The sequence below is a fragment of the Chiloscyllium plagiosum genome, unplaced genomic scaffold (assembly GCF_037043375.1).
Source record: "Chiloscyllium plagiosum isolate Xiang-an unplaced genomic scaffold, Cpla_swu_hap1 HiC_scaffold_19, whole genome shotgun sequence".
NCBI lineage: Eukaryota > Metazoa > Chordata > Chondrichthyes > Orectolobiformes > Hemiscylliidae > Chiloscyllium > Chiloscyllium plagiosum.
This window is the reverse complement of record NW_028270157.1, coordinates 15,236,168-15,263,581: the sequence shown is the minus strand read 5'-3', so window position 1 is coordinate 15,263,581 and position 27,414 is coordinate 15,236,168. Positions and strand designations below refer to the sequence as shown.

At 43.5% G+C, this 27,414-nt stretch overlaps 1 protein-coding gene across 1 annotated transcript in view; it reads left to right on the top strand.

The window, feature by feature from the left end:
- The first annotated feature begins 2,826 nt into the window (after positions 1 to 2,826).
- The window catches only part of stab2 (stabilin 2), a 182,235-nt gene continuing 157,647 nt past the window's right edge, over positions 2,827 to 27,414 (top strand). The window contains exons 1-3 of the mRNA XM_043709921.2: positions 2,827 to 2,972; positions 3,942 to 4,078; positions 4,203 to 4,318. Of these exons, the coding sequence (XP_043565856.2) occupies positions 2,874 to 2,972; positions 3,942 to 4,078; positions 4,203 to 4,318 (352 nt within the window). The 5' untranslated portion in view covers positions 2,827 to 2,873. The remainder of the gene's footprint in view (positions 2,973 to 3,941; positions 4,079 to 4,202; positions 4,319 to 27,414) is intronic.

Here is a 27,414-nt window from a genome sequence, read left to right as displayed (position 1 = left end):
ATTGAATTTGCTGCATCCCAGACTAATGACGTCACGTAGACTTTGGGTGAAGAAAATGGACTGGCCTCTATACAACATCAGAGAGTCCTCAGTAACTATATCTTACTAGTAATTTAAATTATTGGAGGAGGAATTTAATAGTATTGGAAGAAGTTGGGAGGAGTTTCACTTGATTGATTCCAGAGATGAGAGGTTTGCTTTATAAAGAGAGACTGAGCAGTGCAGGCCTATATTGTCTCGAGTTTAGAAGATGAAAGGAGATTGATTTGAGGTGTATAAGATGCTAAAGGAGATGGACAAAATAATCTCGAGAGAATGTTTCCCTTGTGAGGCAATATAGAATGAGAGGTCATAGTTTTGCGATCAGGATTAGCAAACATAGGACCAAGATGAGGCGAAGTTACTTCTCTCAGAGAGTCATTAATCTGTGAAATTCACTATCTCAGAGTGTGGTGGATGTTGGAACATTGGGAAATTTAAGGAAGAGACAGACAGACTTTAATTAGTAAAGGGTTGAAAGGTTATGGGGAGAGGGCAGGAAGCAGAGTTGAGGCCAAGATGAGATCAGCCATTGTTGTATTAAATGGTGAGGCAGGCTCAGGTCTGAATTGCACACTCCTGCTCCGAGGTCATAGAATCCCTACAGAGTGGAAACAGGCCATTCAGCCCAACAAATCAACACTGACCCTCCAAAGAGTAACTCACACAGACCCATTCCCCTACTACTTTATATTTCCTCCTGACTAATGCACCTAACCTACACATCTCTGAACACTATGGGCAATTTAGGATGGCCAATTCACACAAACTGCACATCTTTGGACTGTGGGAGGAAACTGGAGCACCCGGAGGAAACCCACGCAGACACGGGGAACACGTGCAAAGTGCACACAGAGAGTCACCTGAGGCTGGAATCGAGCCTGGGTCCCTGGCACTGTGAGGCAGCAGTGCTAACCACTGAGCCACTGTGCTCATAAATGTTATTATATTCTTATGTCCTTACACTTAATGCTGCCATGCAAAAAACTATCTTGCTAATGAAGACATCTGCCACTTCCGTGTAGATGTCCCAGAGGTCTATCCCCTCTCACTAATGATTAGATAGGCCCAAGGCAAAAGGAGCATCAGTGGCAACAAACTACCTCACCCATCCTTAGTCCAATAACATATACTAACAGTGAGGCAAATATCACAAATATCTTCATTCCAGAATTCAGTAAGTGTTTTCTGCACTGCCATCAATTCCACCTTAAATACAGAGACCCAAAACTATATGCAGTGCTCTAGGTGTAGTCTCATTAATGCCTTGCACTGCTGTAACAAGGCATTCCTCCATTTAGACCTCTTGCAATGAGTTTAATTTTCAATGAGTATTGCTGTGCCTATGTGGTAATGTTTATGTATAAAGACACCCAGATCCCACTGTGCTGCCACATTCTGCAGTCTCACCCTGTTTAAATAATACTCAGTTTTTCTATTCTCCCCTCACATTCACCCATGGTCATAGCACCTCTGCTAACATGACGCCACATAGTCAGCCTTCTGATATAGGCTGCTGTCCGGACAATCTTCCCTCTGCAAACAGTGAGTCATCCCGCACCTTTCAGAGAAGTGAGCTGCCCTCACGTGATATCACAGGAAACAGCGTGTGTGTTTTTGGAAGAGATAATCTCTCCTTCGTGACTGGGAAGCAGAATTGCGGCATCTTTTACTATGATAGGCTAGCTAGAAAGCTGGGTTGTTGCCGTATGAGTTCATCGAAGAGAGTGGGGTGGGGAGGTGGTTACATCATTGGGTTGCACTGGGTTTCACATTTCCTGTGTTCCTGAGTTAGTCCAGCAGCCTGGAGCTCTCCGTAATGCCTGGCGTGGTTGTCCTCACTGGAAAACCCAGCAAATTCCGCACAGCCACTCGGCGAGGATCCCACAGTCCGCAAAGGGGCAGGGGGCGGTTTCCTGGAAAACTTCCAGCACCAACCCCTCCGCCTTTGCAGAAAAGGAAGATCCTGCATTAGCATAACGCCTTCCGCTGCTGTGGGCAGGGCCCCAAAGCACTGCACCTACTTTATGTTTGGACACGTTGTGATTCTAGAAAATAAATGGCGGCCAACTTGAACACAGCAAGATCCCATAATCAGCCATGTTTGGCAGTGTAGCATGCATTACCCTGACACACACACACACACCAGCGCACATACGTCCCACCCCACACCCCCTCCCCCCACACATCTGGACTGTGGCTGTCAGTTAGCATCATGTGTCTGAGCCCTAGAGTGGGATTTGAACCCCTCCAATCCTCCAACTCAGATGCGAAAATGTATTGTGAGAGCCTCAGCTCAGCTCCCAGCCAGTGTAACCCTCGAGGTATCCCAGAAACCAATGGTTGCCCTCCGCGTTGCCACCCTCCCACCCCGCCTGCCATTCAAAGCCACCTGGGGGGCAGGGCAAGTTCCCTCTCAAAATAGGCGGAGCTGACAAGGAAATCCTCTCAATTTCCAGCCTCAGTTCTGCCGTATTGTTTACAGTAAAAATGACAAAAAACTCACGAGGAGAACGAGGTGTCAGGCTTGCAGTTTCTGCAGCCTGTTGACAGCTAGCGAGTGTCCTGCAGTTTTAGATAGCAAGTACAGCACTCGATGGTACGTGTTTGCAGGAAAAGGGGGGGGGGGGCAGTTGATGTTTCAAAGGTGGGGGGGATGGGGGTTGGTGGGCGGAGGACGAGAGGGTAGACTGTAAAAAGGCAAGGCGATGGGAAGGAAGAAACTGCACAGGATGCCACAAAGGAAAGCAGCAGAGGAATTCAGTCCAGTTTAGTTTTGTTTTAAAGCGACAAGGAAAATAGAGAACGAATTCTAAAGGGGACTGGGGACACTGATGGGAGAAATGAGCGGACAGTGGATTGTGAGCTTCCCAGTCACTCTGACGTTACTTGTGATGACGGCTTGCATGCCTGGAAATTTACTTGGAGGTGCGGTAAGTCAGAATTTCATCTCTGGTGAGAGGTTGCTTGTTCATTAACAATATTACACCCAAGAGCCCCCCCAGTTAGGGGGCCACATTCTAACACTGCCATAAGCTGAAAGGGGATGAACACGGGCAAAGTCCATTTTAAAAGACAATTGGCTAAAAGTTCTGGTGGAGGCAGATATGGGGCATTTTTATTTTGTGGTCCAGAATACATTGCCTTAAGAGGCAGTGGAAGCAGTCTCATTAATAATCAATAAATGGAAATTTAGTTATATTTTTGAAAATGAAATGTTTGCAGGGCTGTAAAGAAATTGTGAGACTACATGAATAGTTCTCTCATAAGCACCAGCAAATGTGCTATGGGTTGTATGGCCTCCTAATGTGCTGCAACACTCTGCAATGTCAAGATTCTTGTCATTAGGTCCATGTTGCATTGCGTTGTGATTGTACATTTTCCAGTAGATTGTTTAATTTGTAATTGTTCTGTTTAAAATGAATCAAAGTTACTTGCATCCAATCATAGCTTTCTAAATACTTTGTGGATAAATTCGGACCATGTACCACAGTGAGTGTCTCTGTGTGTATGTGTATGTCTGTCTGTGTGTGCATGTGTGTTTGTATGTGTCTGTCAATGTGTGCGTGTGTATGTCTGTTCATATCTATCCGTATATGTGTGTGTATTTGTATCTGTCAATGTGTGTGTGCCTGTGTCTGTGCATATCTGTCCATGTATGTGCATGTATCTGTTTGTATGTGTCTGTCTGTTAATGTGCATGTATATCTGTTTGCATATGCTGTTTGTCAGTGTGTGTGTGTCTCCCACTGTGTATATATCTGTCTGTGCATGTGTGTATATCTGTTTGTAATGTCTGTCTTTCTGTGCTACATAACTAATCACCAATTCACACTCTGAGACATAAGGATTAAGTCCGATTAACGATGATGGTTACAGTGTACATCTCTTTATAACTTCAGCCTCAACCAAATCGCTGTGAGCGGCGAACTCTCATCACGAGCAAGACTGAATGTCACTCCTGCACCTTGAACACAAGGATCCAATGTCCAAACGGTTATACTAAGGTTACGAATAATACCGGTATTAAGGACTGCAGGTACAGTACCAGAGAGACATAGAGCATGGAAAAAAATCAGATGCAAGCGTTTGCTGCTAATGTTTGAGTTTCTTTTATGATTAAGTGGGCTGCAATGTTTCGTTTTTTTAAAATTCTGTGCAAGGTATTTCATTCCACTCCGGATTTATTCCCTGGCTGTGCAAGGCTGTCGTCACACATGCGTGAAGGATTTTGCAGACATTGAATGCTGTGCTGGCTATTGGGGACCTGATTGCATAGGTAAGGATCTGTTCATGACTGGTTCACACCAGATTTCATTATTACAAAATTGAAATCCCAATGATTTAACAGTGGTCCCCTCTGTCCCACTTTGAGTGAGAATAAAAGGGCAAAGTTAGGGATTTTCGTTGCCTGAAGGTGTCAGCTATGGCTCAATAGGTAAGACTTTCCTCCTTTGTGTTCAGGGTCCTTCCCAGAGACTTAAACACAACAGTCAAGACTGACATTTCAGTGCAGTACTGGAGGAGTGCTGCACACCCTAAGATGCTGTCTTTCCCCTGAGACATTAAACCAGAGTGTATGTGTTATCTCAGGTGGAAAGCAATTATCTGATGGCATTCTTTCAAAGAAACAATAAAGGTTCCTCGGTGTCTTAGCTAATGTTTATCTTTATCAACACAACTCGCATTTAGGTAGCCTTTAACTTTTAAGCTAACAATGTGTTGTCTAGTCATTGTAATTTTTCTATTAATCTCAGGGATGTGGGCATTGCTGACCATGAGAAGGTGGTGCTGAGCTGCCTTCTTAACCCGACGCAGTCCACCTGCTGTGAGTTGACCCACAAGGTCATTAGGGAGGGAATTCCAGGATTTTGAACCAGTGACAGTGAAGGAACGATGATATCTTTCCAAGTCAGGATGGTGAGTGGCATTGAGGGGTGGTGTTCCCGTATCTGCCGCTCTTGTCCTTCTAGATGAGTTAGTTAGTTGATAGCTTTTCACCACAATGTGGGAAGGTAACGTCTGCAGGTGATGGTTTTGGAAGGTGCTGTCTGAGGATTTTTGGTGAATTTTACTCATGTACCAGTTGGTAGGAGCTTGCTTTGCACAAATCGAGTGGGGCACTCTACAACCCACAACCATGACTACACTTCAGAAAGTATTTCATTGGTTAGGAAGAACATCGGGACTTCCTTAATTTGTGAGTGGTGCCTAATCAATGCAAGACTTTGTTTTCTTACTGATGAGCAGCCAGGGTACAGTTCAGGGAGAGTGCGGTCATTGAAGATTGGGTACAAATAGGGCAGCGCATTTTCCAAATTGGGGTTTGGATTGAGAATATCAAGTTGTCAAGTTGCACTTCATTGGGTTATGGATCTTTATGTCGAGTGAATATTTGTAGGAGTTGGTGACGATTTCTGATAATGCTCAGTAGCTGCTTGTTGACATTTTTCTTTGAGGTGAATGGTAACTGTAATATTTGACTGAAATGTAACTGGTCTCAGGGAATGGATGCACTGGTTACTTGAAGAGGCCAGGAGGCAACAGGAAGAAGGGATTTGGGGAGATTAGCACATTAGTGAAGGAGGCCATTTGGCCCATCACTCCCTGTACCAAGAATTGGGGCTGGAGTCTTCTGCACTTTAGCTCAGAGCATGACTCAGGACTTGGGCCTCAACCCCACTCTGACTGTCATCCAATTGGGAGGCTGCCTCTGGTGTCACCAACCATCTCAGGATGGGGCTAATGAGGAGGGGTGTGGGACCCTGAAGTTGGGAAATCAATTGAAAGTCCTGAACGTTTAGAAAGAGGGGAAGTTCACTTGCCAGTGGTAAGTGCCTTTGCTGTCATAGGAAATTACAAGGTCAGCTCCATCTTGAGGCAGCCCCTGACTAAGTTTGTATCTCACTAAGGCTAGCTGGTTGAAACCATGGTTTCAGTTGAGTTAGGGTTAGGGTTACGGATAGTTGGAGTGGGTGGGGAGGTAGGGAGGTAGTTGGTGATTTTAGGAAGCCTTGCCAAGACCCTAGGCCAGCCACCGCTGACCAGCTCCCTCCAGGCCCTACCTGGGTATGGCCTCAGTAAGAGGCTTCATATTCTCAATCAGCCTCCAAACACGAGTTGGTTAGTTGATAGCTCTTCACCGCAACGAGGGAAGGTAACCTCTGCAGGTGATGGAGAAAGTGAGGACTGCAGATCAGAATCGAGAGTGCGGTGATGGAAAAGCACAGTCCAAGAAGACTACATTATTATTAGAGAGAGGCAACTAATGTTGATTTAGCCTGAAGGTCACCATACCTCAGGCGAGGGGAGAGGTTGGGGCCTTCATGGTAACCTCAACTGATGCAAGGATTGAAGTCACACTGTTGGTGTCCCTCTTTATTGCAAACCAGCCAACAAAGCTAACTGGCAACTATAAAGTAAATGCAACAGAGTGACCCATAATACATGGGATCCCCAGTTTATGAATGTCCAAATTATGAATGCTCGTACTTATGAATGTGATCCCATACAGGGTCGTAATTTTAAAGATGTGATACACAAACTTTTCTGTACTTAACAACAGGTACATTATATTGTCCTGCACTGTGTTTCTGAATTGTGTACAAATTGACTATAAAATCATGAGGGGCATGGATAGCATACATAGACAAAGTCCCCCCTGGGGTGGGGGAGTCCAGAACTAGAGGGCATGGGTTTAGGGTGAGAGGGGCAAGATATAAAAGAGACCTAAAGGGCAACTTTTTCACACAGAAGGTGGTGCATGTATGGATGAGCTGCCAGAGGAAGTGGTGGAGGCTAGTACGATTGTAACATTTAAAATGCATTTGGATGGGTATATGAATAGGAAGGGTTTGGAGGGATATGGGCCAGGTGCTGGCAGGTGGGACTAGATTACGTTAGGATATCTGGTTGGCATGGACGAGTTGGACCAAAGAGTCTGTTTCCATGCTGTACATCTCTATGACTCTGACTGGTGAACTTTGTTTGCACAGAAGTCTAGTGCTCGCAAGGATAACTTTGTACTACAAGATATTATTGCACCACAACCCCTACAGGTATTCACATAGCTCTGCAATCTCTGGTGGCTCCTGCTCAAACTCCTGACTCTGTTACATCTCAAACAAGTTAAGAAAGCAGGAACAACCAAATGATCAGCTTTACAGAAGTAGGGCTGTTCTGCATGCTGGATTATTTTTAAAATATATTTGCAGGATGCAGGTGTTGTTCATTCTAAATTATTAATTGCCCGAAGGAGGACGGTACTGAATGCCGGTCTGGATCATTTCAGAGGAGAGTTCAGAGTCTATTACATTAGTGTGGAGTTAAAGTCACAGACTGGGGTCGATGGCAAATTCTCTTTTCTGGAGGATATTAGTGAATAGGTTTTTTTCTAACAATGCAGTAGATTCAGTGATAATTAATTTATCGTAAAAAAAATGTAAGCAGTCAAGTTACCCAGCTACTCACAGAGGATGAGAACTATGTACAGTAATTGTTTAGTTCAGGTTTCTGGATGACTACCCTAGTATCAGAACCTGAGGCTGCCATATCATTAAACAACCCATTTCAGAACTGATTGAGGAATCACTGATACGGTAACTGACGGCCACTTTTTGTGAAAATTATCAATATTATAGGACACAGTATTTATAATATACAGTCATATTCTGCTGGTAAACAAGTACACACTTGTTAATATCAGTAATTAAAATTAGGTGATTTCACACAGGAATACACTTGTTAAAATGAGGAAGGTACTATTAAATCTATCTATACTGTGTTACTATCTTCATTCTCTTATCCATTTACAAACTCTTTGATTCACATTCTTTAAGGATAAACTTTTGTAATCAGATTTGCCATATTAGAATCGTCTCATCTTAAAGCTCTTAAGAAACATAAAACCATAGAAAATAGGAACAGGAGTAGGCCATTCAACCCTTCAAGCCTGCTCTGTCATTCAATATGATCATGGCTGATCATCCAACTAAGTCCCCTGTTCCCACTTTCTCCCCATACCCTTTAATCCCTTTAGCCCTAAGAAACATGTCTAACTCCATCTTGAAAACATACAATGTTTTGGCCTCAATCACTTTCTGTGGTAGAGAATTCCACAGGCTCAGCACTCAATGGGTGAAGAAATCTTTCCTCATCTCAGTCCTAGTTGGCCCAGATTGTATCCTTAGGCAATGATCCTTGGTTCTGGACTGCCTGGTCATTGGGAACATCCTTCCTTAATCTAGTCCTGTTAGAATGTTATAGGTTTCTCCCCTCATTCTTCTAAACTCCAATGGACATTGCCCTAACTAATCTAGTCTCTCTTCATACCTCAGTCCTGCTATCCCAAGAACCATTCCAGTAAACCTTCACTGTATTCCCTCTACAGCAAGACCTCCTTTCTTAAATAAGGGGACCAAAACTGCACACAGTATTCCAGGAATGGTCTCACCAAGGTTCTAAGCAATTGCAGCAAAACATCCCCACTCCTGTACTCAAATCCTCTCGCTATGAAGGCCAGTATATCATTTTCGTCTTCACCACCTGCTGCACCTGCATACTTACTTTCATTGACTGGTGTGCAATATCACCTTGGTCTCATTGCAACTCCTCCTATCCTTCCTGGTGTAATGTAGAAATGTATTGTATCTATGTTATGTCTTTCTTGATTCTAATGAACCTTATCTAGCTTTAAAACATCTCTTACCAGCTTACAGGGGCAGCATGCTTGCTTCTAAGGATCGGCTCAAGTCTCACTGGATTGTTGAGTATATAGTCGTGAGTTTGGTGCTGGAAAAGCACAACAGGTCAGGCAGCATCCGAGGAGCAGAAAAATTGACATTTCGGGCATAAGCCTTTCATCAGGAATGAGGCTCATTCCTGATGAAGGGCTTATGCCCGAAACGTCGATTCTCCTGCTCCTCGGATACTACCTGACCTGTTGTGCTTTTCCAACACCACACTCTCGACTTTGATGTCCAGCATCTGCAGTCCTCACTTTCTCCTAGTTGAGTATATGTTCCAGGTTGGCACGTCAGTGCCATACTGAGGGAACGTGTCCTGCCTTTCAGATGAGATGTTAAATTGAGACCAAGGGTGGATTTGTACAGGGGTCTGAACACCATGGGAAATGATGAGATGTGTGTCAGAATTGGGAGAAACAAGAGACAAGACCCATTTCAATACTGAGAAGATCTCACTCCATCATCCATGCTTTTCAGGAATGGCCTGGCAAAATTGTCACTGGTCAGGATCCTGCTGAAGAAGTCACACCCGATTTTGAACATTAGCTTTGTTTCACTCTCCACCAGACCTGCTGAGTTTCTCTAGCATTCTCTGTTTGCTAATTTCTTTTAATGTGATACTTTCATGAAGACCTTTAACAAAAATTATGAACAGGAGGGCTCCTAGCTTGGAATTTTTGTAGGATTGCACTGTGATAGCCACTCCAATGGTCTTTTTTCTCTGTTCTCTACTAAACCAATTGAGCAACAAATTTATTATCCTGCTTTATTCTTTTTTAGTCTCAGGAAGAATCTTTGCAAATATACCCCAAAAGTGTAGTTCTATGGATCTCCATTCAACACTATTACTACTCAAAGATTTTCAACAAAACCTGATGGAACTATTTTAAATATAATTGATTGCGTCTACATTTGTCAAACCAATGACTTTTGTTTAATCAAACTCCAATACAATATATCTATTTCAAACACTGTTGCACAAGGTGTTTTAATATTCAGTCCTGAAGCTGTTGAGGATTGGGAACAGCTCTGTAGGGGGGAAGACATGAACGAGCAGGTAATAGTCAAGTGTATAAACTTGATAGAGGGTGTGGGTGAAAGCACTGAAGAGGGCAAGGTAAAGATTTTGAAGAATGATAGCAGATATAAGAGATTGAAAAGTCTCTTACTCGAGAAAATAGAAGAATAAGGTGTAAACTTGAAACAGGTCTTTACAATTATGAAGAAGTTTGATTGGTTAGAGGGAGTTTTCCTCTTGAGGTGGATTTTATATGTTGGGCAAGACCCAAACTAGATATGAGAAATGTAAGTTTGTCACTAATAAATCCCATGAGAATTTTAGGGGAAACTGGTTTATTAAACAGTGGTTAGACTATGGAACTTAGTACCACAAAGAAATAGATGGATTTAAGGGGAAGCTAAGTATTCATATAAGGCAGCAAAGAACAGAAACATGGGGGTGGGAGAAGTCTAACATGGAGCATAAGCACTTGGCAGAGAGAGACAGGGTGATTGTAACTTATTGATTGTAGGATGATCGTGGATCTGAGAGTGGTGTAAGATGGATGTGGGGCAATGGTGGTGTCGTGCTCACCTCACTGGACAAGTGATCCAGAGACCTTGGCTAAAGCTCTCAAGACATGGGTTCAAACCTCACTGTGGCAACTAATGGGTCTTAAGTTCAAATTCAAATGATTTCTCTGCAATTGAATGCTAGTTCTAGTCATTCTGACCATGAAACTATCAGCGATTGGTGTAAAGTCACGCCTGATTGACAGATGTCTTTCTGGGAAGAATGTCTGCCATTCCCACTTGGACTGGTCTACATGCAGACGCCACACCCACAGAAAAGTAATTGACTTTAACTGCCCTCTAGAATGGCTCAGTAAATCACTGAATCATGGGAAATTGGGGATGGGCAACAAGAGCTGGCCTTTCCAGTCATGCCCATATCCCATGGAAGAATGCAGAAAAAAATGGCATCTAGTCTCTTGGTGGGAGTAGATGAAAGCAGTATTGACAGGACCTGTTAGGTTGAGTGATGTGTTTCTATGTTGCAAGTAGTTTGCAACTTTCTTTATTGCAAGACTTAACAAAAATTGAGATGTAAAACTAGGCCTGGATCTCATGCAAGCAAAAGTCCATTGATTTGCACTGGGGAAGCTCCAAGAAAGACTGGCAGACCCAAGAGGGCTTGCAATCTCACAGAAAAGATTGCTTTTCCATTTTCCTGTCATGAACTGATTAAGGTTAATCCTCCAAGGGCATGGAAGTGGAACATGCTTCCCATGTTCCTTCCTTACAGTTCCAATATCATTGCCAGCAAAAGTTGAGGAATCTGGCACCTTTGTAACTGATTAACTCCATTCCAGAGCCTTGTGTTAAAATTCCAGGTTGACCGTTCCAGTGCGCTGTGCTCCACTGGCGAACATGCCATTTTTCAGATGAGGTGAAGGCGGCACGGTGGCTCAGTGATTAGCACTGTTGCCTCACAACAACAGGGACTTGGGTATGATTCCAACCTCAGGCATCTGTCTGTGTGAGGTTTACATTGGTCTCCCTGTGTCTGCGTGGATTTCCGCCTACAATTCAAAGATGTGTAGGTTAGGTGAATTGGCCATGCTAAATTGCCCATAGTGTTAGGTGCATTAGTCAGGGAGAAATATAGGGTAGGGGAATTGGTCTGGGTGGGTTATTGTTCAGAGGGTTAGTGTGGACTTGTTGGGCCAAATGGCCTGTTTCCACACTGTGGGTAATCAGATCTAATGTTTGCTTTTTCAGGTGGATGGGAAAGATCCCATGGGGATTATTTAAAGACTGGACAGGGAAGTTCTCCCTAAATACAGTCTTTGACTGTATTTAACTTTCAACCAACATCAGCGAGACAGTTGACATCATTGTTACTTCATCACCGTTTTGGGATCTCACTGTGCCCAAATTGGCTGCTGCATTTCCTTACATTGCAACACGTCAAAGATATTTAACTGACTGCAAAGCGTTTTGGGATGCTGTAGAAAAGTGCTATAGGAATGTGATTACTTTTCTTCATTTTTTTTCCAAACAAGGCATTTGTAAGCATAGGCTGAGCATGTTTAGACACAATCTCACAAACAATTGCATCAATAATTAACTTGGTGAGGCAGGGTGCACCATAGAGAGTTCTGTCTTCCTGGCCTTATCATTGTTATCCTACTTGATGTTTCCTTATTGATAACGGGGGCCCATTAATCCTTCTGTAGGTTATGTCTTCTACAGATTTTAAACATCCTGCTTTTAGGAAACAGTTGTAATGATTACTGTCTGTGAGAAAGAGCTGAGGGGCATGGGTGAACAGTTGTTAGCTGCCCATCATTGACCTGAGGAAGTCCTGGAAATCCTAATTCACAATGCTGGTGATTGCCACTGATGAATATTTGTCAGTTAAAGAGTTTTCAAGCAGTTGACTTTGAATTCAATTAATTTGGAATTAAAATGAAAAGCTAGTCTAATGGTGACTGTGGAATCCATGTCCAAAAGCAGCAAAACCTAGACAACCTCTAGGCTTGGGCTGACAAGTGTCAAGTTACATTCACGCTGTACAAAGGCAGGGCGATAACAAATCTCCAACAAGAGAGAATCCAACTATTGACATCCAATGGCATGACCATGGCTAAAACCACCGACATCAACATCCTAGGGGGTTATAACTGACCAGAAACTACATTGGACTAACCATATAAATATAATGGTGACAAAAGCAGGTCAGATTCTGGGAATTCTGTGATGAATAACTCTGCTCCTGACTCCTCAAACACAGTCCAGTATCTACAAGGTACAAGTCAAAAGTGTGATGGAATATTCCCCACTCACCTTGACGAGTGCAGCTCCAACACCACTCTGAAAACTCAACACCATCCATGACAAAGCAGACCACTTAATCAACACCCCATCCACCACCTTAGTCACTTTCTATCCCTGACACACAGTTGTAACAGTGTATACCATCAACAAAATGCACAATAACTCATCAAAGCTTCCTTTAGCACCTTTCAAACCTGTGATCTCTACCACCCAGAATGACAAGGGCAGCACAAGCATGGGAAGCGATCACCTGAAAGTTTCCTTCCAATCCTCACGTCATTTTGACTTGGAAATATGTCATTGTTCCTTCACTGCCGTTGGGTCAAAATCCTGGAGCTCCCTTCCTTATAGCTTGTGGGTATACCTACACTATGTGGATTGCAGTGGTTCAAGAAGGTAACTCAAGGGAAGTTAATGGTGTCTCAATAAATGCTGGACTAGCCAATAACACTTACATCCTATGAATAAATGAATTAAGTTAAACAATTTGTCAATGTATAATATATGCCTATAAAGTACTGAATCTACTTACAAATGAACCGTACAATATTCAAAATTGCTTTTTACTGTGGATCAAAATGAGGCATTGAACAGACTGTAACAGGTGTGCCACAGGGATCAGTGCTGGGACCATAATTACATACAATGTGTATTAATAACTTAGATGAGGGAAGTCAATGTACAATGACCAAGTTAATGGATGACACTGAAATAGAGGGAAAGAAAATGGTGAGATGACACAAAGAATCTGCAGAGGGATGTAGACTAGATTAAGTGAGTGGTCTATCACTTCACAGATGAAGTATAATATGGAAAAATATGAGGACATGTACTTTGGCAGGTGGAATAGTGGAATGGATATTATTTTTTTAAATGAAGAAAGACTGTGGAAAGCTACAGAACAAAGGGATTTTGGAATCCTCGTGCATAAATTTCAAAACGCCAGCATGCAAATTCAATGGGTAATAGAGAAGACAAATAGAATGCTGGCCTTCAAAAGAAATAGATACAAAACTATGTTTAGCTAAAACTACATAATGTGTCAGACTACAGCTGGAATCCTCTGACAAGTTTTGGGCCCCTTATCAAAGGAAATATATTTCTGGTATTGGAGACAGTCCGGAGAAGGTTCACTAGGGCTGATCCCAGGTATGGAGGGACTGTCTTATGAGGAGAAGTCAAGTAAGTTGAGCCTATAATCATTGGAATACAGAAAAATGAGAGGTGACCTAATTAAAGCATTCAAGATTCTTGGTGGACTTGACAGGATAGATGCTGAAAGGTTGTTTTCCCTTGTGGGAGAATCTGGGACCAAAGGGAATAAACTCAGTGTCAAGGTCATATATTGAAGAGGGAGATGAGGATGAATTTCTTTTCTCATGGAGTAGTGAATCCATGGACTACTTTACTATCGAGGATTGTTGAGGTTGGGACATTAAGTATATTCAAGGCTGAAATAGATTTTTTTTTAGTCAGTAAGGGAATCAAGAATTATGAGGAAAAGGCAGGAAATTGGAGTTGAGGGTTATCAGATAATCTCATTGGATGGCAGAGCACATTCGATGGGCTGAATGACCTACTTCTGCTCCTATAGGGTTTAGATTGAAATGCTTTTGCTCTAATCCAGCAGCTAGTGGATAGTGCTAAAGTGAGATGAGGCCATGGGTCAGCCATTATCTCATTGAGTGGCAGAGCAAACTTAAGACACTGAATAGTCTCCTCCTATAGTTGGTGGAAGAGGTTAGAGGAAAATATCAATCCATCCAGATTCACATCAACTTCTATTCCTGCTGTAATGTGCAGACGAAGATCCTGAACATGAGTAAAGGGGAGGCAAAGTGAAGACTGGTCCCACAGCCTGAAAACTTAGAATCCTTGCAGTACAAAATGAGGCCGTTTATCCTATTGAAGTCTTCACTGACCTGCCGAAGAGAATCACACCCAGACCTAGTCCTCCATCCCATCCAGGTACCCCTGCATTTGCCAAAGCTAACCCACCTAGCCTGCTCACTATAGGGTAAATCAACATGGCCAATCCATCTAACCTGCACATCTTTAGACCGTAGGAGGAAATCATAGCGCCCAGTAGAAACCTATCCAGACACAGGGAGAATGTGCAAATTCCACACACAGTTATTCAAGGCTGGAATTGAACCAGGGTCCCTGCTCCTGTGATGTAGCAGTGCTAAACACTGATCCGCTGTGCTGCCCCAAGTTATTGGATGAAGAGTTTTAAGAGTAGGGAAGAAAGTGGCAAGATGATTGGCAGCTGCAGCTAACATCACACTTAATAATCCAAAGGAGGAGTAAGAGATACTCAAGCCCTTAGACTTGTTTCATTACTCAATTCAATAACTTCTCAACTTTATCTCAACTCTAATTAGTCACATTGCTGTTCTTACCAACCAACAATCAACTGTAAAAGGCTGGCCGTTGAGGAAGGATATTAATACCTTTGTATAGAGGTACAGTGTACCAAAACATTGGAGCACAATTATGTCACTGAGTCACTTGAGCCTGCTCCTCTGTTCAGTCAGAACCTGATTACTCCACAGATCCGCCTACCTCAGCAACCCTCTTGCTTATCAAGAATTGATCGGCCTCTGCTTAAAGACATTCAAGGATTCTGCTTCCACCACCTTTTCACAAAAGTGATATAGAGGAGCTGGTGTTGGACTGGGGTGGAAAAAGGAACAAATCACACAACATTAGGTTATAGTCTGACAGGTTTGTTTGGAGGTACTAGCTTTTGAACTGCTGCACCTTTATCAATTGGTTGTGACACCCCTGATGAAAAAGCAATGCTCCGAAAGCTAGCGCTTCCAAATAAACCTGTTGGACTATAACCTGATGTTGTGTAATTTTTAACTTCTTCAGGAAAAGATTTCCAAATTTGCACAACTCTGTGTGAGAAAACAATTCTTCTCATCCCTCTCTTAAAAGGATGACCCTCTTGAATTTTAAAGAGTGACCCCTACTTCTAGATTGTCCCACGAGAGCACATCCTTGTAAATCTTTTCTGAACTCTTTCAACTTTCACAACATCTTTCCGATACGAAGGAGACCAGAAATGTACGCAATATTCCAACAGTGGCCTAACCAATGTCCTGTACAGCCAAAACATGACCTCTCAACTCCTGTACTCAATACTCTGACCAATAAAGGAAAGCATACCAAATGTCTTCTTCACTATCCTATCTACCTGTGTCTCCACTTTCAAGGAGTGCACTATGAACCTGCACTCCAAGGTCTCTTTGTTCAGCAACACTCCCTAGGACCTTACCATTAAGTCCCACTTAAGTGTATAAATCCTTAATGGTAAGGTCCTCGGGAGTGTTGCTGAACAAAGAGACCTTGGAGTGCAGGTTCATAGCTCCTTGAAAGTGGAGTCGCAGGTAGATAGGATAGCGAAGAAGGCGTTTGGTATGCTTTTCTTTATTGGTCAGAGTATTGAGTCCAGGAGTTGAGAGGTCATGTTGCGGCTGTACAGGACATTGGTCAGGCCACTGTTGGAATATTGCGTGCAATTCTGGTCTCCTTCCTATCGGAAAGATGTTGTGAAACTTGAAAGGGTTCAGAAAAGATTTACAAGGATGTTGCCAGGGTTGGAGGATTTGAGCCATAGGGAGAGGTTGAATAAGATAGGGCTGTTTTCCCTGGAGCATCGGAGGCTGAGGGGTGACCTTATAGAGGTTTACAAAATTATGAGGGGCATGGATAGGATAAATAGGCAAAGTCTTTTCCCTGGGGTGGGGGAGTCCAGAACTAGAGGGCATAGGTTTAGGGTGAGAAGGAAAAGATATAAGAGAGACCTATGGGCAACTTTTTCTCACAGAGGGTGGTACGTGTATGGAATGAGTTGCCAAAGGAAGTGGTGGAGGCGGGTACAATTGCAACATTTAAGAGGCATTTGGATGGGTAAATGATTGGGAATGGTTTGGAGGGATATGGGCCGGGTACTGGAAGGTGGGACTAGTTGGGTTGGGTTAGCTGGTCGGCATGGACGGGTTGGACCAAAGGGTCTATTTCAATGCTGTACATCTCTATGACTCTAAGAGGAAACATTCTTTCCAAACTGGTCCTGTGAAGATCCCTCCGGATCCGACACATTTCAGTCAGGATGGCCTTGAACTCTTCTAACCCCCAGCCTACCCTGTCTAACTTTGCCTCATAGTATGACCTGTTTTTAGTCCAGTAAATCTTCAGTGAATTGCTTCCAGTGTTCTTACACCATCTGTTGCATGAGCCTCGCTGCCTAGTTCTTGTTGACCAAGTAAAGTGGATCCATTAAAGTTTTGTGGAACCATCAACAAAATTTCACAATAACCCTGAGCCCATTATCTATATCAATTAGTGTGCTGCCTAAGCAGCTGCTGCTGGTGTTGTTGTTGACATTGGTGAGAGAGGCTTCCTTCCTCAGGACTGAAAGCCTGACTTGCAGTGTGCTTTCACAGTGGTGACGGTAACACTCATTCACGTCACCATCTCTATTGACTGACTGCCACCTCATGTTTCCTTATTGATAAGATCACTGTTGAATGCTCGCAAAGAGTTAAATCATCAGTAAAAAGACATTGAACCTGTTATGATTTTACTTGTGGATTGGCCACAAAGCCAGAGGACATGCAGTGTGAATCAGAGAAAGATTGAAGGAAATATTTTGCAACTCTGGCAGCTTCTGTGAAAGTAGAAGCTGCTAACATGTCATGGTCAACAGCCTGCAATGATTTGCTTTTGTATTTGTGAAGCAAAAATGCGTTTCTATAAAGTATTTCATGCTATGGGCTTTTCTTAAAATGGGCATCATCCGAACTCAGTGGTTTGTTTAGCCATTTTGGAGAGTTCTTAAAATCAGCCACATTGCTGTGGGTCTGGGGTCACATGTAGACCAGACCAGGTAAGGATGACAGATTTCCCTCCCTAAAGGACATTGGTGAAGCAGATGAGTTTTTATAATGATCAGTAATGGTCAATATTAGGCCAGCTTTTGTTTTTATTTTTAAGTCAGTTCAAATTTCATCATTTGACATTGTAGGACAGAAACAACAGAGTCTAAGAGCTGGAGTAGGCCATTCAGCCCTTTGAGTCTGCTTTGCCATCCAGTATGATCATGGCTGATCATCCAACTCTATACCCAATCCGATTTTCTCAATTCAGTGCTTTGGCCTCAACTGCTTTCTGTGGTAGAGAATTCCAGAGGCCCTTCACTCTCTGGGTGAAGACATTGCTCATCCTCTGGGTTCTAAATAGCCTACACTGTATCCTCAGACTGTGACTCCTGGTTCTGGACTCCATGGCAATGACAAACATTCTACCCTGCATTTACCCTTTCAAGTCCCATTAGAATTTTATAGGTTTCTCTGAGATCTTGCCTCATTTTCCTAAACATCAGTGAATACAGACAGTCTCTGGGTTGTGAATGGGTTCCGTTCTTAAGTCCGCCACAAGTTAACTTGTTCTCAAGTCAGAACACAATGCAGGACAATGGAAAGCAGCTGTCTGTAAATATATGAAACATTCATGTGTTGGGTCTTTAAAATTACACCCCTACATGGGATCGTTTGTAATGATGAACATGCATAAGCTGCAGATCCCCTGCATAGCCGCCAAACTAATCGAGTCTGTCTTCATACGTTGGTTCTGCTATCTCAGGAATCAGTCTGGTAAACCTTTGTTGCACTCCCTCCACAGCCAGAGCATTCTTCCTCAGACAGGAAACCAAAACGGCACACAAGACTCCAAGTGTGGCCTCACCAACGCCCTCAACAATTTTACAGTGCCAGGCTTTATCAACTCTGACTCTCCAGCATCTGCAGTCTCACTTTCTCCTCTACAATTGCAGCAAGACAATCTGTGCAAACTCTTTCTCGCTATGAAAGACAATATACCATTTACCTTCTTCACTGCCTGCTGCACCTGCACACTTACTTTCAGTGACTGTTGTTCAAGGTCACCCAGGTCTCATTGCACCTCTTCCTAGTTCCCTATTTAGATAATAATCTGCCTTGCAACCAAAGTGGATAACCTCACAGTTAATCACATTTACACTTTATTTACCACGTATTTGGACACTCACTCAATTTGTCCAAATCACACTGAAGCATCTCAGCATCTTCTAGACAGTTTATCCTCCCACCCAGCTTTGTGTCATTTGCAAATTTGAAGATATTACATTTAGTTCCCTCATCTAAATCATGATATATCAAGTTATTTGAACATCTGGAATTCGGACATAGTGATGTAGCGATATATCATTGGGCTATTAAGCCAGAGATAATGAGTCTGCTGCTCTGTGGATATGAGTTCAAATCCCACTATGACAGCTGGTGCAACTTGAATATAATGAATAAAATCAGCAATCTGAAGTTAGTTTCTAGAATGATGATCATGAAACTATCATTGCTGGTTGTAAAAATCAAAGCTCTCATAAAAATATTTATAAAAAAATACCAAAGCTCTGTCCTTGCCTGCTCAGGCCTAATGTGTCTCAAGCAATGTGATTAGCTCTGATTGTCCAAGTGTTGCTGAACAAAGAGATGTTGGAGTGCAGGTTCATAGCTCCTTGAAAGTAGAGTCACAGGTAGATAGGATAGTGAAGAAGGCGTTTGGTATGCTTTCCTTTATTGGTCAGAGTCTTGAGTACAGGAGTTGGGAGGTCATGTTGCGGCTATACAGGACATTGGTTAGGCCACTGTTGGAATATTGCATGCAGTTCTGGTCTCCTTCCTATCGGAAGAACGTTGTGAAACTTGAAAGGGTTCAGAAAAGATCTACAAGGATGTTGCCAGGGTTGGAGAGTTTGACCTATTGGGAGAGGCTGAATAATAGGCTGGGGCTTTTTTGCTCCTGGAGCGTCGGAGGTTTATAAAATCATGAGGGGCATGGATAGGATAAATAGGCAAGGTCATTTCCCTGGGATGGGGAAGTCCAAAACTGGAGGGCATAGGTTTAAGCTGAGAGGGGAAAGATATAAAAGGGACCTAAAGGGCAACCTTTTCACACAGAGGGTGGTGCGTGTATGGACTGAGCTGCCAGAGGAAGCGGTGGAGGCTGGTACAATTGCAGTATTTAAAAGGCATCGGGATGAGTATATGAAAAGGAAAGGTTTAGAATGATATGGGCCAAGTGGTGGCAAGTGGGACGAGATCAGGTTAGGATATCTGGTTGGCATGGATGAGTTGGACTGAAGGGTCTGTTTCCAAGCTGTTCATCTCTATGACTCTATGGCTGTACAAGTGAGCCACTCAGTGCAAGGGGCATTTACAGCTGGGCAACAACTGCTCACCCTTCCAGTGATGCCCCCATCTCATCATCAAAAAAAATCTAAATTTAGGATTAAATATGATTATAATAATTTGTACATACCTGAAGGAGGTAACCAGAAACATGCAAGTAAGTTATTGGCTGAATTATTCCAATTGGTCGTATTCCCAACTCTCAGTCAAAAAGTATCGGCTCAAAGTCCTATTCCATAACTAGAGAATAAAACACTAGGCTGGCACGACCAAGTGAGTGCTGCATTGCCAAGATGTTGCTTTTAAAGTGTGACATTAAAACTGAGGTTACTCTCCTTGCTGAGATGGATGTAAAGATCTCATGGCAGCATTTGGAAGTTAAGCAAAAGGATTATCCGCAGTCTCCTGGTTAATGCTTATCCCAATACCAACATACAAAAATTAACTATTTGTTATTATCTCATTGTTGATTGTGGGAACTTGCTGTCCATCAGATGGCTGCTGCATCAGACTGAGATTTTGTTGAGACAGATGCCTTGAAGTTTATTAACAACACTAACTATTTAGCCTCTAATGATATGTCAGACTTAAAGACAGTCTGGGTTGTGTGCTTCCTTGCTATTACAGTATTATTACGTGTACATAACTGACTGAATACATTACACTGGCTCCATCACGCTGAGCAGGGGGTTACAAGAAGTGAGGACATTTGTACTGGAGCATCACATGTTGTAAGGTTATGTCACTATCTTAAAGCTACATTCTTTTTCCAGGCTGGAATCTATGCAATAATACACCAGGGAATTGTGGAGATGAGGAAAGGCATTATGTAGAAACTGGATGTTTTTCTTTTCTTGAATGCTCACCACTGATTAGATTCAATTTTCAATTAACTATAAATGTGCGTTCTACGCATCCATTTCCACCAAGGTATGGAGTGCTGTGATGTGCTCAGAAGGTTTCAGGATGACCTAGCGACAGCCACATTCTTGGATACAGAGCAGGAGGTGCTGGTTAAGACACTCCAGGGGAAGAGGGCTATCCTGCAGTGGTACAGAAGTCCACTTCACCTTTCTGCCTATCCTCCAACAGCAGGACCTGATGATAGGTTGCAAACTAAGTGCTGATTCTACAGCATTGTGTCTGTTCTCAAAAAAGCCCGACTCAACTTCACCTCATATATTTTAAATGCACGTTCTCATTGATGGGTGACATGGTGGCTCAATGGTTAGCACTGCTGCCTCACAGCGCCAGGGACCTGGGTCCGATTCCAGCCTTGGCCAACTGTCTGTGTGGAGTTTGCACATTCTCCCTGTGTTTGCGTGGGTTTCCTCCGGTGTTCCAGTTTCCCCCACAATCCAAAGATGTGCAGGTTAGGTGAATTGGCCATGTTAAATTGCCCGTAGTGTTCAGGGATTTATAGGTTAGGTGCTTTAGTCAGCGGAAATCTAGAGTAATAGGGCAGGGGAATGGGTCTGGGTGGGTTACTCTTCAGAGGGCTGGTGTGGATTTGTTGGGCCAAATGGCTTGTTTCCACACTGTAGGGATTCTATGATTATTTTGAATTCATCTCAATGAAACAGCTGCTGTTAGTATAGAATCCCGACAGTGCAGATAGAGGCCATTTGGCCCATCTGGCCTGGACTGACCGTTTGAACAGCATCTCGCCCAGACCCATCCCATCACGGTAGCCCTGCATTTCCCATGGGTAATCTACCCAGCCTGGACACACTGGACAATTTAATGATGTCAATCCACCTAGCCTGCACACCTTTGGACTGTGGGAGAAAACCAGAGCACCCAGAGGAAACCCACGCAAACACGGGAAGAATGTGCAAACTTCACACAGTCACCCAAGACTGGAATTGAACTTGAGTCCCTGGCACTGTGAGGCAGCAGTGCTAACCACTGTGCCAGTGTGCCACCCAGTATGACCATTCTAAATTGGTTTATTATCCATCAGACTAAAATACCCCTTCTAAAAGCCTCACCCCATTCAATTCAAGCAGCAAAATGAGACATTCAACAATGACAAAAATAGGCTATATCAATGCAGTTTGTGTTGTTGAGTGAGAAACAATTGTTTAAGGAGATTTGAACTTTCTGAAGAATTGCACGTTGTACTTACTGCTCTTATTGTGAGGTACTGGGCTGCTGCACTGACGAAGGAGCCATATTAAACACACACCAGGCAAATACAAAGACTAAGAAAGTGATGATGGTAACATTTTGTGAAAAAGCAATAACCCGTGCTCCTTATCTTTGACACCACATGAGAAAAGGATTAACTGAGAGGTCATATGATTGGTAAGGTCTTTGTCGGAAGTGGTAAATCACTGATAAGGAGGCTTCTAAAGTGGCAAATCAAGGATAGAGATTCTTCCTTTTGATAGAATTGCTGAAAGTGATGACAAGAAAAGAGCAAAGAGTACAGAGTGAATAAATCAGAAAAGTTCCTGCTATGACTCAAGCTGTGTCAGCCTATTGCCAATCTGGGTGCCCCAGGGCTTGATAAGAAAGACTCCAGTACAGGATAGAAAACAGATTCATTTGCTTTAATGAGGATTGTTAACACCTTTTCAGCATTGCGATACCTCATTGATTTCAGACTGCTTAAATTGTTCAATGCGCATCTATTTCATATGAAATCGTTCAAGTGAGAATCGAAGTTTCAGCTTTGTCATTAAACAACAACTCAACGCATATGTTCAGGATCTGGATTAGTAGTGCTGGAAGAGCACAGCAGTTCAGGCAGCATCCAAGGAGCTTTGAAATCGACGTTTCAGGCAAAAGCCCTTCATCAGGAATAAAGGCAGTGAGCCTAAAGTGTGGAGAGATAAGCTAGAGGAGGGTGGGGGTGGGGAGAAAGTAGCATAGAGTACAATGGGTGAGTGGGGGAGGGGATGAAGGTGATAGGTCAGGGAGGAGAGGGTGGAGTGGATAGGTGGAAAAGGAGATAGGCAGGTAGGACAAGTCAGGACAAGTCATGGGGACAATGCTGAGCTGGAAGTTTAGAACTAGGGTGAGGTGGGGGAAAGGGAAATGAGGAAACTGTTGAAGTCCACATTGATGCCCTGGGGTTGAAGTGTTCCGAGGCGGAAGATGAGGCGTTCTTCCTCCAGGCGTCTGGTGGTGAGGGAGCGGCGGTGAAGGAGGCCTAGGACCTCCATGTCCTTGGCAGAGTGGGAGGGGGAGTTGAAGAAGATGGCCTCCTTCTTTAGAGACCGCAATTTCCCTTCCCACGTGGTTAAAGATGCCCTCCAACGCATCTCGTCTACATCCCGCACCTCCGCCCTCAGACCCCACCCCTCCAACCGCAACAAGGACAGAACGCCCCTGGTGCTCACCTTCCACCCTACCAACCTTCGCATAAGCCAAATCATCCGCCGACATTTCCACCACCTCCAAACAGACCCCACCACCAGGGATATATTTCCCTCCCCACCCCTTTCCGCCTTCCGCAAAGACCGTGACTTCCTGTCAGGACCACGCCCCCCTACAACCCACCCTCCCATCCTGGCACTTTCCCCTGCCACCGCAGGAACTGTAAAACCTGCGACCACACCTCCTCCCTCACCTCTATCCAAGGCCCTAAAGGAGCCTTCCACATCCATCAAAGTTTTACTTGCACATCCACTAATATCATTTATTGTATCCGTTGCTCCCGAAGCGGTCTCCTCTACATTGCGGAGACTGGGCGCCTCCTAGCAGAGCGCTTTAGGGAACATCTCCGGGACACCCGCACCAATCAGCCACACCGCCCCGTGGCCCAACATTTCAACTCCCCCTCCCACTCTGCTGAGGACATGGAGGTCCTGGACTTCCTTCACCGCCACTCTCTCACCACCAGACGCCTGGAGGAAGAACGCCTCATCTTCCGCCTCGGAACACTTCAACCCCAGGGCATCAATGTGGACTTCAACAGTTTCCTCATTTCCCCTTCCCCCAACTCACCCTAGTTCCAAACCCAGCTCAGCACTGTCCCCATGACTTGTCTGGACTTGTCCTACCTGCCTATCTCCATTTCCACCTATCCACTCCACCCTCTCCTTCCTGACCTATCACCTTCATCCCCTCCCCCACTCACCCATTGTACTCTATGCTACTTTCTCCCCACCCCCACCCTCCTCTATCTTATCTCTCCACGCTTCAGGCTCTCTGCCTTTATTCGTGATGAAGGGCTTTTGCCCGAAATGTTGATTTCGAAGCTCCTTGGATGCTGCCTGAACTGTTGATCTCTTCCAGCACCACTAATCCAGAATCTGGTTTCCAGCACCTGCAGTCATTGTTTTTACCTCGCATATGTTCAGGAGTTAGTTGAAGAAAATGTCCCAAGGGCTTTTACAGAGGACCGTTCTGAACCACACATACATTCAGGCAAAAAAGACATAGTAGGTAGCTTGGTCACAAAAATGGGTTGTAAAGGGGAGCTGAAAGGACAAAGTCGACATGGTGTCTTTTAGGGAGAGTCATGTTCACTCATCTGCCAAAACATTAATGAGAAATGCTGGAAAGCGATGTACATTTCCCTTATATGTATTACTTTGACCAAACTGGACACTTACCACTTTTTTTGCTTTGATAAATTTTCTATTATCTTTACATCTAATGAAGAAGATGGATAGATAGATAGATAGATAGACAGATAGACAGATGAATGGACAGTAACAAAAGACCGTACTACTGTACTGGGAGAGTCCGCCTATATTATGTGTTCAAAGCTCTGAATTGGGGTTTAAATCCATGTCTACATTAATGCAACAAAAACAGAAATTGCTGGAAAAACTCAGCAGGTCTGGCAGCATCTGTAGAGAGAAATCAGAGTTAATGTTAGTTCTGAGGAACTGTCACTGGACCCAAAGCATTAACTCTGATTTCTTTCCACGAATGCTGCCAGACCTGCTGAGCTTTTCCAGCAATTTCTGTTTTTGTTGCATTAATGTAGACATGGATTAACCCTTGTTAATCAAGGGTATTATTACGGCAGCTGACAGAATGTTCGAGGACACATCCACTGAGGTAGCTTGGGCTGAAGTTAGAAACAGGAAAGGAGAGTTCACCCTGTTGGGAGTTTTCTATAGGCCTCCTAACTGTTCCAGGGATGTAGACAATAGGATAGCAAAGATGATTCTCGACAGGAGCGAGATTGACAGGGTAGTTGTTACGGGGAATTTTAACTTCCCCAATATTGAATGGGAATACTATAGTCCAAGTAGTTTAGATGGGTCAGTTTTTTTTCAATGTGTGCAGGAGGGTTTTCTGACACAGTATCTAGACAGGTCAACAAGGGACGATGCCATATTGGATTTGGTACTGGGGAGTGTTAGATTTGGAGGTAGGTGAGCACTTTGGCAATAGTGACCACAATTTGATTACGTTTACAATAGCAATGGGCAGGGATAGGTATATACCGCAGAGAAAGAGGTATTACTGGGGGAAAGACAATTATGCTGTGATTAGGCAAGATTTAGGATGCAAAGGATGGGGAAGGATACTGCAGGGAATGGACACACTTGATATGTGGAGCTCATTCAAGAAACAGCTACTGCGAGTCCTTGATAAGTATATACCTATCAGGCAGGGAGGTAATTGTTGAAAGTGGGGGCCATGGTTTACTAAAGAAGTTGAAGCTCTTGTGAAGAGGAAGAAGAAGGCTTATGTGAGGATAAGTTGTGAAAGCTCAGATAGGGGGCTTGCGTGTTATAAGTTAGTCAGAAAAGATCTAAAAAGAGGGCTAAGAAGAACCAGGAGGGGACATGAGAAGATGTTGGTGGATAGGATCAAGGAAACCCTAAGGCTTTCTCTAGGCATATCAGGAATAAAAGAATAAAAGATCAGAGATAGTAGTGGAAAGTTGTGTGTGGAATCTGAGGACATAGGGGAAGCGCTTAATGAATACTTTTCGTCAGTATTCACATTGGAAAAGGGCAATGTTAATGAGATTACGGAGATACAGTCTCCAAGATTAGATGGGATTGAGGTTGACAGAGAGGAGGCTTTAGCAATTTTGGAAGATCTAAAAATAGATAAGATGGGATTTATCTTTGGATTCTCTGGGAAGCCAGGAAGGAGATTGCAGAGCCTTTAGCTTTGATCTTTATGTCATCATTGTTGACAGGAGTAGTGCCAGAAGATTCGAGAAAGCAAATGTTGTTCTCCTGTTTAAGAAGGGGAGTTGGGACAATCGTGGTAATTATAGGCCAGTGAGCCTTACTTCGGTTGAAGTAAGGTGTTGGAAAAGGTGATAAGAGATAGGATTTATAATCAACTGGAAAGGAATGATTTGATTGGGGATAGTCAACATCGTTTTGTGAAGGGTAGGTCGTGCTTCACTAACCTTACTGAGTTTTTCAAGAAGGTGACAAAACAGGTGGATAAGGGTAAAGTGGTTGATGTGGTGTATATGGACTTCAGTAAGGCGTTGGATAAGGTTCCACACAGTAGACCATTGCCCAAAATACGGAGTTTTGGGATTGAAGGTGATTTAGTGGTTTGGATCAGAAATTGGCTAGCTGAAAGAAGACAGAGGTTGGTGGTTGATGGGAAATGTTCATCTTGGAGCTCAGTTACCAGAGGTGTGCCACAATGATCTGTTTTGGGGCCACTGCCATTTGTCATTTTTATAAGTGATCTGGATGTGGGCGTAGAAGGATGGGTTAGTAAATTTGCGGATGACACTAAGGTAGGCGGAGTTGTGGATAGTGCTGAAGGATGTTGTGGATTATAGAGGGACATAGATAAGTTGCAGAACTGAGCTGAGAAGTGGCAAATGGAGTTTAATGTGGGAAAATGTGAGGTAGTTAACTTCAGAAGAAATAACAGGAATGCAGAGTATTGGGCTATTGGCAGTGTAGATGAATAGAGAGATTTCGATATCCTGATGCATAAATTCCTGAAAGTTGCCACCCAAGTCAATTGGGCTTTTAAGATGGCATATGGGTGTGTTGGTGTTTATTGATAGGGGGATTGAGTTTTGAATCCATAAGGTCATGCTTCAGCTGTACAAGACACTGATCAGGCCGCACCTGGAGTATTGCGTGCAGTTCTGGTCACTGCGTTATAGGAAGGATGTGGAAGCTTTGGAAAGGGTTCAGATGATACCTGATGTGGAAGGATGGTCTTACGAGGAAAGGCTGAAGGAACTGAGGCTGTTTTCATTAGAGAGAAGAAGGTTGAGAGGCGACTTAATCGAGACGTACAGGATAATCAGAGGTTTAGATAGGGTGGACAGTAGGAGCCTTTTTCCTTGGATGGTGAAGGCTAACATGAGGGGACATAGCTTTAAATTGAACAATGATAGATTTAGGACAGATATTAGGAGTAGTTTCTTCACTCAGCGAGTAGTAGGGGCCTGGAACAGTAGTAGCCTCACCAACATTAAGGGCATTTAAATGGGCTTGGACATATAGATAATAATGGATCAGTGTAGGTTAGGTGGGCATCAGATTATTTTCACAGGTTGGCGCAACATCGTGGGCCGAAGGGCCTGCACTGTGCTGTAACATTGTATGTTCTATGTTCTATGCTGTCGGACCTCTGAGCTTTTCCAGCAATTT